The sequence below is a fragment of the Lutjanus erythropterus genome, chromosome 3 (assembly GCF_056507025.1).
Source record: "Lutjanus erythropterus isolate fLutEry1 chromosome 3, fLutEry1.hap2, whole genome shotgun sequence".
Classification (NCBI taxonomy): Eukaryota; Metazoa; Chordata; class Actinopteri; order Lutjaniformes; family Lutjanidae; genus Lutjanus; species Lutjanus erythropterus.
In genome coordinates, this window is record NC_139319.1 from 14,970,956 (window position 1) to 14,983,115 (window position 12,160).

At 37.9% G+C, this 12,160-nt stretch overlaps 1 protein-coding gene across 2 annotated transcripts in view; it reads left to right on the plus strand.

Moving 5' to 3' along the window:
• The window catches only part of znf827 (zinc finger protein 827), a 92,617-nt gene that overhangs the window by 64,759 nt on the left and 15,698 nt on the right, over positions 1-12,160 (plus strand). For both annotated transcript variants that reach the window (XM_084715142.1, XM_084715143.1), the window contains exons 7-9: positions 2,130-2,184; positions 2,303-2,403; positions 10,898-11,035. In XM_084715142.1, coding sequence (XP_084571268.1) covers positions 2,130-2,184; positions 2,303-2,403; positions 10,898-11,035 — 294 coding nt within the window. The remainder of the gene's footprint in view (positions 1-2,129; positions 2,185-2,302; positions 2,404-10,897; positions 11,036-12,160) is intronic.

Genomic DNA, 12,160 nt, shown 5'->3' on the forward strand with positions numbered 1-12,160 from the left:
GGATAATAGAGACTTCAGGGTTCTTGTGCAGTATGGAAAACTTTGGAGTTTGATTTTAGTAATGTCCAGGTGTCAACTATTATGATAGTCGATCAATCATTTCAAATATTTTTTATTTATTGTATAGACCAAACAATTAAACACATCCTACGTAGTGCTGCCTCTACACCTGTACATCACAGCCTTCTGACTTTCTCTGCCCCGGGTATTTTATAGCTGTGTGTAATCCAGACATCAACAAACAAGTTAGTACAGCAGTATCTTTGAATTGCATATACACATGACATTACTGATAACCAAATATTAAGCTTGTATGAATATTTGTAAGTTATGCAGTGATGTAGTTATCAGAAAAGTGAACACTACCCTCTTCTGTGCAATAAAACCAAACCTTTATGGCTGCATTCATCGTCATTTTAATGGTCACAATGAATAAGTAATAATATAATATTATTTATTCAGTATGTTCAGAGAAAATAATATGAGTATAGGTAGCACTGGTTAGCTAACTTCTTTTTTGGGCAGATGTGTTTGACAGTAAACCATCATCCAACTTTCTGTGTAGACTGAACGGCCACTGTGGGTAAATGCATGTTTTCCAAGGGCTGGCTTTACAATCTCAAAAATAAAACTTTTATAAATCTTAAAAAAAGTTTTTAATATCTCCATGGGGGAGGGTTAGGGATCTACAGCAGTACCCAGCTACAATCTTCTTCTGGCAATTATTTGGCCACATTATAGCCTCATATAGAAAGTAACACATGTTTGTAGTAGTTTTTTTTTTTTAAAACCATTTATTTACATAATAAACATGAGCTGTTTGTACTCAAATATCAATATGGTCTGAAAACTTTACAGAGTAGTCTGGAAAAGCCTGGTACTTTGAAAAAAGCCTGGTACTTTGGAAATGGAACATGTGCTTAGCTTCATGTGTGATCATGACACTAAAACAGGTGTGATCTAAGGTGTCAGAAGGACACGTATGAACAACGCCGAGACTGTTGCAGGAGTTGCTGGAACCTCAAAGGCATCAAGCCAGTGATAGACACTTTTTACTCTTTATATTAATATTTATATTATATTTATATATTTTTTATATTAATGTCTATTCACAGAATTTCCTGCAGCCTCACCTGTAATAAAGCACCTCCACTGATGTCAGAAGAAATGATTAAATTTTGAAATAAAATATTAGGCTTGTTAAGCATCAGGAGCTGTCAGAATCTGCTCAGCAGGTGATTGATTGATCGATCACCCTGTATGGTGTAATTAATCTGAGCAGCATGTTTCTGTGCGGTTGGAAAAAAAAAAAGGCTTCAGAGTTTTTACAAGTTGGGAAAAGTAGACACAAACAGCCCAGCAAGTTACAATCAGGTGCTGATGTGAGATCAGACACCAGTTTGAAATTAGTTTGATGATCACCAGTTGGATGCATATTTTGTATTTATTCCTCCATGAATTATGAGAATATATTTACCCTGATAAATAGCCCTCAACAGACTTTTCCATTTACATACGAGCGTAACAGTACAGCGTATGGGCCATCTGGGTAGTCTAATGCAGATCTGACGAGCCAGGCACATTGTTATTTTTTAAATTCTTTTTGTATTGGTGTTGTTGGGCTTACTTTCGGCTTGCAGGTCGGCAGGCCCACCACAGAGACTCCCACTTGTCCAGATGGCCAGTACACCCCTGCTGGCATGGCCAACCTGTGCTTTACTAGCCGAGTTTAACTTCAAGGGATCAGGACCATATAGTGTTTGTTTCTCTGCTCTATAACAGCCAATGTGCAGGAAGATTTTAGGAAAGTTTTGGGAGTAATTTATAGCAGCAGCTTGTTACATCTTAATATGTGTTCTTCACAGTAGACTCAGACCTTTAAAATATAAACATAAATTGGCGTGATAATTCATTCTTGACCTTTGAAACACTAGTTTATAAACTTTCAATCCACTTACTAGCTTTTTTTCCAAGTTCAGTCACATCAGAACAGGTGGTAATGTTTGGGAAATAGATTGTAACCTTGGATTTGGTTATATGGTAAAATGAGTATATGGAAATTGTGTAAAATATAATTATACAAATATAATATTGTATTAACTTTAATATAAGGGTTTGTTGTTTTTCAGAAAAAGTCAGCAAATCCAACAACCACAAAGACAGTAACATGGTGGGAATAAACAGGTGAGTAAATAATAAATGAAGTGAACTGTTTTCTCTCCAACATTTTCTTCTCAGTTTAGTTTGAATATGTGTTTAATTTAGTGTCCATGTAACTGTATTATGTATCATCATGTTTCAGTCCGTTCCTGGACGAGTGCTTCAGACAATCACCCTTTAACTCGCGCTCCAAGAGCTCTTCCCCCGCAGAGGCCAGCTCTTCTACCAGAGCACCATTTCATGGTAAGACACATGTAAAACACACACACACACACACACACACACACACACACACACACACACACACAGGAACATGACTAGAGTAGAGGAAATTAGATATATCACCAGCAGGCAGTAGATGGAGGGCATTATTTTTGCTCATACTGTGTCTTTTTGTGTCTATCAACATTTCAAGGGATTGCACTCTATTTTTTGATGCTACACTGATCGATGTTAAAATGTTAAAATTAATATGTTCACAGTATCAATCATTGTGACTTGACACTCAGATTTCATTTAATCAATCAGGGCTACAAACTGTTTAGTTAAAAAAAAAAAAACTGATGGTCATTGTCAAAAATGATCAACTCTAATTGAAGCTGTATTCACTCATGTTGATAATGGCCAATGATTTATGGTCCACGGGTCCACGCTGTGTTGAAACTGTAGAAATAAATCAAACAGATGTGTCAAATTTTTTTTTTTACTGTCTGTGCATTGTTTAATTTTCAGATACATTTTCAGCATACATGAATATAACCATAATTATATAGTTATGAAATGACATCAAACAAGTTTAACACATAAATTTGTCAAAAAATAGAAATTTTATTAGGAACCACTCAAATGACCACCTGTGGGCGTTGGGGACTCACTACCTTGAGTCCCATCAAGATCACTGGGTCCTGGACTGTTGGTCAGACAAAGCAAGCAAAATGCAGACATCATCCTGAACTCTGAGATGTTGTGAACGGCATTTTTTCACTATTTTTCAATACTTCATAGAGTAATTAATCAAGAAAATAATCTGCAGATTAATTTATAATGATAATAATCAATAGCTGCAGTCACAGTGTATTTATGTTTGTCCATGTTTGCTGTTTTACTAATATACACAAAGATTATCCCCAATAGATAGAAATAACAAACAGAAGAGTAATCTGCAGAAGGCCAAAACAAGGGCATAATTAATTGCCAACTGTCAGTGCTGCTGCATCATTCATACTACAGTATCTTCAAAGACGTCCAAGGCTTCATGTTATTCTCACTGTAGCTTGTAGAAATAATTGATGATGCAGAGATGCTCATTATACACATACTGTACATACATGTGCATGCAAACAACACTCTCACAGAGAAGCTTTATGGCCTTGCCAGCCACTCAACATCTGAGTACACCTTTTAAATCTGAGTTATATGGCCACAAGGACACATCACAATTAACCACCTCCAACTTTACATGATCCCCCCTCCTCTCTGGTAAACCCCTCCCTCTTCTCCTTTCATATTCAGAGCTCCGTCCAGCCTTTCTGCACTCTCACACATTTCCCCAACCTGAAGGCCTCTGCCCGGGGCATCCCCCCGTCTCCCTCTCCTCCCCTCTTCCCTGGCATCCCAGAACTTCCCTCCATGTTCCTTTGGCAGTGAGAGATCCAGAGGTTAATTAGCTTGTGCCAGCTTTGCCTGTCCCTCTGCCAGTTAATGAAAATCTGATTGGCTTCTGGGTGTCAAGAGTGTCCTGAAAGTTAATTCGCCCAGCCCACCTCCCCTTTCCCTTGTGTGTTTAAGCTTCAGATCCAGCCTCTGCCACTCGCTCCTTTACTGGTGTACAGTTTGACTCTTTTCTCTTTTCGATGTTTCTATCTACACCTGTTCTTTTTCTTTAGTGTGTTTTCATTTGCTTTTTTCTGTGTTTATTTCCTCCCTGCTCCAATTATTGGCAAGATTCTCTAGTTTGTTTGTGAACTTAACTGTCTTTTTCTGTTAGTTCACCTTTCTTACAGCACCCAGCATTAAGATACTCAGGTTTAATTTATTGTGGTATTATTAGTTCATATAATTTTCTAGTTTTAAAATTATTTGAGGATGATGAGTTTTAATTGGCTGTACAGAATTTTGGTTAAACCTAGTATTTCTGAACAGTTGCAGCTAAAGATTAGGCTACACTAATATTATTAGTGTTATTTGTAGAGTAAAGCCCCTTTTATACTGGACAAATAACCCACTAACACCCACAAAGATCTGGCCTTTGTCTGCAGTGGGAAAGGGTGTCAGCACAGTACAGACAGAGTTTGCACCGGCTTGAAAGTGTATAATTAACACCCCTCATGTTTAGTCGAGCAACTGAGTAGTGGGTAAATATTTTATTTCCTATAAATTCTTCACAATAAAAAATCCATTATTTTGTTATCTAACAGCTTTTATTAAGGACCAGCAAAATCGGGGCTTTCATCGGCAGTAACACAAATTCTATCCAGCTGAAAGCAAACATGAATCAGTAAAATAAAGAAAGCAGATACCTGAAAGTACAGACAGTGACGGTGGAGAGAAACTTAACTTCAAACCCCAGAGATTCAGTTAGCAGCTATAAACGTACTGCGTGCTGAACACACAGACACTTTTAAAAATATCTTTCTCTTCTCTCCTGCACACATGAGTTGAGTTTCTGCTCTCCCACAAACATCAGGGAAAAAAAAAGACAGAAAGGCAAACTTGTCTACTGGCAATGGCAAAAGGTTCAATTGCCTACTTTACGGGTTTGGCCATGTTTAAAAAAAAAATGCATATTTGCACTAATTTTGGTGTAAAAATGGTAATAAAATTCAGTGGCGGCTGTGTAGGATTGTCCAACAGTCAGAATTTATTGAAAATTTTGGATAGAAATATTTTTGCTTCAACCTGTATTTGTTTGTCTTTCAAAAACATTTTTACTGTGCTCAAAAAACTGTTTTCTCTCACCAATGCCTCTCATAAAGGGAGACACGCTCTTGTAATAATAGGTCTAACAGCAGTCTAACAACAGCACCATATAGGGTTCATACAGGTACTGCAAATCCTTGAATTTTAATGTAGTGTTTTCAAAGTTTGAAAATTGCTTGGATATTGGATAGAATACTTGAAACAGCTTGAAACTGTAATTACATTACTTTCATAATAAATCTCTTACTGACTGAGCGATTAGCTATTTTAGAGATAACAGGATATAAGGGACGCAGATGTATACCCTCCTGGACAGTGATTTCCATCTACAGCTATTTCTCTGCGTACAACAATTATTGATATAAAACTAAAAATTTTGAGCTTTTCCCTTAAAGCGGGAAAGAAAGAATAAGTGAGTAGGAGTTTGAGTGATGCCAGAATGACCTGAAGAGTTTGCCGTCTCCTCCCTTCAGTCTGGGATTTAGCACAATCCTTCATTTCTTGTTTGTGTCCCTCTCTCTCCAGCTCTAATAGCGCTAATTAAACCATTAACCACTTGAAGGCCCACGCCACTCCCTAACTGGCTTAATCATCAGTGTGTTTGCCGGGTCGTGGCCTCGAGCTGCTGCCCTGACCAGGCCATCCTCTAGTCTCACTCGTGAGTCAGGACAAGTTAATGCTTTTATGTGCTAAGCTTCAGCTACAAGCCCCATAAGAAGGTCCAGGATTCTCAGAATAAGCCACACACAGACAATGAGTTTGGAGAAAGGAAGTGTGAATAACCCATCAAAGTCGGATATCGGGGTCATCAAGCTAAGAGGAAGATTCCAGCTAATGCAGGAGGCCAGGGAGTCCGTGACCTACGGGTCGGTTCAGGTCACTGTAGCTCGTATCCGTGTGAGGAACCACCAACATAGACACTGTGTTTGCTTATTGTTTTCATAGTTTCATCCAAATGTTACTTTACACTGGTCTACTCTAATGCATTTATCATCACACACACACACACACACACGTGCCCTCACTTACCTTTATTACAGTGGTGAGTCACACACCTACAGTAGAAAGGAGATAAAGATGTTCAGTTTACAGTCATGAAACTGAGAAAAGCAGCAAATTCTCACATGTGGGGTGTCATGATTTCAATTCTAAATTGAAAATTAATCAAAATCAAAAGTAGGATCGGCAATCCTCCCAGTATTTTTTTTCTCTTCAGCTGCATCTTCTTGTATGCATCCTGTGTGTCTGAAGGGGAGAAAAAAATTCCAGCCCTTCAAAGACAACACACCGTAGCTTACTTTTAGCCTGCAGTTTCACTTTTTACTGGAGGAGAGATGTGCCCAATTCTTGGATTGCCTCTCACTGTCCATTATTGCTACAGTTATCAGCAGCTAGCTGAGTTAATCTGCTTGTTACATTTATCTATTTATTTTTTTAAAAGAATTCATAAATGTATATAACAGATGTCAGGGGATAAACCAATGATCGTTTGATCTTAAATCAAGACTTGAGATGGCATAGCTGTGAGTAAAAAAAAAAAAAAGTTTAAATGTTCATATCAAAAGTTGAATCAAATTGTGACCTAATTGCTTAAAAATCAACTTAAATGATTACTTTAAGGTTTGTACAGAATAAAATGTATCATACCTAAACTAGTTCTATAAATGCAGTTGCAAATTCCTTTATGCCCACAGCAATCAATGTATGTTGTCACTTAATTTATTTTACCAGTTATTCTTATTAACTTTTGATTGTATGTTTTGGTCATGTTTATTTAATGCACAAGAGTAAAGGATCAACAGAGGACTTATCTAGCTATGAATGACAAATATGACAATGAGCATGGCAGGAGTTTCATGGTGGCCACGATGGCCATGGCCGCCGTGCCCCCTCAATTTGGTCTCATTCCCCTCAAAAAATGATCTGGCCTGCAGCGGCCTTGTTGCCTCGCCTGCACTGCCCCAGCTGATTTTGCTGTTTTTCTCCTCTGCCTCTTTCCCTGATACGAATTGACAAAACAAATATTGGCGTTTAAATTTGCTGTGTGCTGTAGTGTAAATATTCAAAATTGTTGTGAAATGTTTGTTTCTTATAAGTATTAGATATAAGGTATCCTGGCTATTCATATTAATACAAAAAACAAAATGGTCCACCATTTAGTATGACATCGTCTCATCAGTTTCCCTGTACTTAGTGGTAACAAATTAGGAATAAATTGAATACAATAAAATCATCTTTTACCCTGAAGTAGACTTCATATCATTGATGATTTAATTCATGGCCTTGCTGCCCTGTCATTTGGCCTTTATGCCCTCAAAAAAGCCAACTGGCCTTACCCCTAAAATGATGAAATCCCAGGCCTGATGATGGGAATGTTTAATTTCAAATATTAAAATTACTAATAAACCTTAATATTAAGATTTCTGCTTTACATGAACGATTGTGTCGAAGAAACACCAAATCATGTTGAAAGTCAAGCATTTTTCAAGAAATATACTAAAATTCAAGCATACTTCTAACCTTGCAAACATAATGGTTAAAATTAAGCATTGGTACAAGCCTTTAACTGATTATCAAAATAGTTGGCAATTATATTTCTGCAACTGACTATGCATTTAAGCTCTTGATAAAACTGTTCTACATGTCACAGCAGTCTCTGTCCATTGCTTATATCTTGGAAAATACATTTCCTAGAACACTATCCTCACTTAATCGAAATGTAGTTAGAACTTGCTGTATCTCTTCTCAGAGTTGACTTCATAAAAATGTTCTTTCACTACTCCAAGTTATCATAGCTGCGTCATTTCCCTCAGAACATATTTAGCATTTCGTAGAATGTTCTGTGATATAGGCCTGATTTGTTTTTTTTAAATCAAGATAATATGAGACATGCAGTGCAAGAAAATTTGACAGTGTTTGATTAATGATAGAGCACTCCTTTTGTAGTTTTCATATTATATTACATATACTTTGCATATGTAACTACACTAGCCATTCTCCTTAAAAAGGGATTTAAATATATTTCTATGCTTGAATCAAACAGAATGTGCTGCATTTTGCTTTGACAGTTCAAAAAAGATGTGTGAGGGATTGTGTGACTCAAATAAAAGCATGTAAACAAAGGCACACAAGGTAAATTCACTAGAGGGGCAAAGAGGGGATTAAATATGTGAGACTTATGGAGGAAAAAAATGCTCCAAGGTTTGTGAGTCAGTGCAACAATAGTAAAATGTCCTTTCACACCACCTTCCAAAGCCAGTGCATCTGTTCTGTAACATTTGGTTAGCACAATACCTACCCCTGAAATGAGAAAACATTCTGTATCCTCACCACCACAAAGAGCTTCATCTTACATTTTTTAAAAGGCCATTTTAATTGTAAAATATGGCTTCGGAAGCTGCCACAATTTGCTGTTTAAGATTAACTGTACATTATGTGACTTAACAATTCTTTTTCATTTTTCTTTTCTCGTGTAAAATCAGAACTATTAAGCCGATGTGCACTGATTTCCATCTGCAAAGAATTAAAACATTTAATGGGAGGAAGAGTTTTTCATCCTTTATTAACATTGAAAATGTCAAGAGTAACTAAAGAATAATTTCCCTTTTCTAATGTCTTGCAAATACAAATGATTTGACCAAGGTCAGGCTGTGTAGCATTTTCTATGAACAACATAGATAAGTAAAAATCATGCCCCCATCTGCACAAGTTGTGTAGCACATAGAAAAAAGTACTATACGTTTTTACACTTGTGAATTACTATGTGCCCTTTTTAATTCAAAGCAGAAACGTCCAATTCTTCAGATTCTATCAACACTTCAGAATAATGTCGTCACTCTTTTGATTTCTTTTGATTTCTTTGATTAAGGGGTGGAGGGAATGGGGGTGACACCCAGCAGGGAGAGCTACAGTGATATGTGTGTGCTGCAGGCTTTAGAGCAAAGGACTGGTGCTTGTGTTGACATTAAGAATGCATTTGCACTGCATCCCAGCCGCAGGCAAGACAAGGAGCATCTGTCAAATGGTAGCAGACAGGTTTCAGTCTTGTGGGTTAGCAAATTAGCCCACAGTGTATCAGTCGTTCTGTTGCTTCACCGACACTGTAAGGAATGATACGTTTTCTGATTACATGTCAGGAAAAGCTATTGGGCTGGAAAAAAGGAATAGATTTATGGCATATTTTTATAGATTATCTTATAATAATGATATGATAATAATCGTTATTTATAGACCACTGTTCAAAATTCACATTACAAAGTGCTTTACAACGGCAGCACAATAAAATAACATGCTTGTTTCATTTTCATCTTGACCTATTTAATATACTGTCCATGGCTCCAACCCACTATTTGGACTGCTTTACTCACTTTTGCAAGCGCAGTTTCTACATATTGCTCCTTTAATACAGATAAAATAAGTAAATATAATGTTACACTTTTGTATGTGACTCATAATCCTTAAGGAAGAACCATTCATTAACTACAGATAAATGGAGTTTTCTTGCACTTGTAAAATGGTATTTGAATGCACTGTCTTGTTCACTGTCATATTTCCCGTCGCCAGTTGCCCTCCAGCCTCTCCTGCCTGTCTGTGTAGTCGGGGGGAGGCCAGTTTATAGTACGCAGGTTGATTAGCATGGAAAACCACACAGTCTCCATAGGAGGGATTAGGACTGATGGGTGGTGGGAGGGCACATGGGCACAGAAAGAGAATACCATATAAGATTATTATAGCTGGATAGAACATGTCTCATTTTATGAATTCATTTTCTTTCTTTTTTTTAATGGAATAGTTTGACATTTTGGGGAAAGAAGCTTAATTAACGCAGTTGGTTAACTTAAAAACTGGGAGGGACCTTCATGCACCTTTTTTAAAGCTCGCTGAGTAACACATGCAAAACCAAAATGTAAAAACATGTGGTTTTATTGGGGGTTATGTGGCAGACTATTTCTTGGCCAGATACAGCCACTTCCTGGTGTCTCGGCTGACCTGCTGTTTCCCCTCAGTTGTAGCCTTTGCGCTAAGTTAAAGGGATAGTTCAAGTTTTTTGAAGTGGGGTTGTATGAGTCAGTATGTATGTAGTCAGTGTATTACTTACAGCAGACAGTGGTTGGCACAGCCCTGGCTTGGAGAGGCAGCAGGAGTACCAGTATAGGAAGCTAAGAAATGTACTGCAGTGGACAAGGTCACGGCAAAATCTACTTAAGCTACAAAATCAATATTAATTAGTTAAGTGTATGCTGTACTGATAATATTTTTAGTGCTGTACTTTGCTGTCAGACAGCTTTTGCCAATGGGTTAGCTGCTAGCTGTGGCTTCATATTTAGTGGACAGACATAAGAGTGGTATCAATCTTTTCATCTGACTAGCCTCTTTTTCACTCCCAAAGTGTCAAAGTATTCCTTCAAGAATATACAAATGGAATAAACAAGACACTGTCCTGTAGTGTGGCTGCTTTACTAATGTTTAATCTCATCAAAGACTGATATAATATGGTCATCCGAGTGCTTAGTTTCTGAACTTTATTGCATTTATTTCCTGTCACCTCTCAACTTTCTTGTATTGAATGAAAGCAGAATGCCCCGGATATACTGAAAAAATCAGGGCATCAGCACATTACCATGGCTGTGTGTTATGGTTTGGTGGTTACAGTTTCAACATCAATACATATAGAACTGAATTTACTTTGTTTGATTAATAGCAGCATGACTTCACAGCCTTCAGTCCACCTGCAGATGCCTTTGTGGCTGATTGTGTCAGCAGTGAATGATGAGTATGGTTTTCTGTCTGTGTGTGTGTATGTGTGTGTGTGTTACAGACTCAGAAAAGGATGATGGGGAGCCAGGAAACGGGATTGCTCAGTGGAGAGTAAATGAACAACTCTTCCCCTGTCCCGTATGTGGCAAGGTGTTCGGCAGACAGCAGACTCTTTCTAGACATCTGTCTCTACACACAGGTAAATAAACACAGGCACACAGTAACATCATCGTGTGTTCTCACTGCCCTACATTGACTTGTACATTAGACTCTCTTTGAGCCTGTTCAGATCTGGTATTAAAATGCATCCTGGGTGATCTTAGTACATGCGTTCCTACCTGTCATTACAATGTGTCTTGAGTGATCGGATTTCAATTCCTAGCTTTATATTCTAATAAATACCCCGGCGATTTTGTCAGTTTGAATGTCCATTACTGTCCATTTGGCCATTCAATATGAAGAGTCGACCATTTGTTTTTTAGTTCTGTGTCACGCTAAACTCCGAACAGCTGGGGTTTTATACCTGAACCGTGCGGGATGCACAATTTTACATTCTGTGTGTGAAAATTTTAAGTTTCCACTCATCACAGATAATAAAAAAGGCATTAATGACAGAGTCAGAGAGTCAGTCAGAGTGTCTCTCCTGCATGCTCTTCACAACACCATGATTTGGAAGGAAAAAAACTACTTATTACATATACGTATAACATTTAATGCCAATTTGCAAGAAGGCATGAATGAATGATTAAGAATTTGCTTTAGCCGTTTCACTTCCCCACTCTGTATGTGAATAAACACGTTTGTAAAATGCATTTTCAACCTGTGGCCCAATAGTAGTAGCCAACACACCGGGACAAGCGGACACAATGTTTTTCCACAGAGTAAGAAATAACTTGATGTATATTTGCCGACTTCACAAGAAGGCCCAAATAATTAAGACTCTGTCATGACAGCATTTCACAAAGTTTATAAGGTTTCTCCTCACTCAGCAACTCTAAAAAATGGTGCAGTTTTTTAAGGGAGTCTGGGGATATTGTAGTTACTAGTGTGTTCATAGACATCCCAGAGCCTAGATAATGTCATTTGCATTAGACTTAACTAAATGACGGACTTGCAGGATGTCAGCTGAGTTGGCGGCCCTTCAGTGTGGCCTAGGACACATTGCGTTCAAATTGCTAAAAGAATGTGGTCACATGCAGCCCAGACCACCTGTGAATGTGGTCTGAGCGATCAGATCTCAAATGCGTTCACACCTGTACTTAAAGGTGTCCACTCATAATGGGATCACCCAGAACGCATGTTGAGACCAGGTGTGAACAGGGCC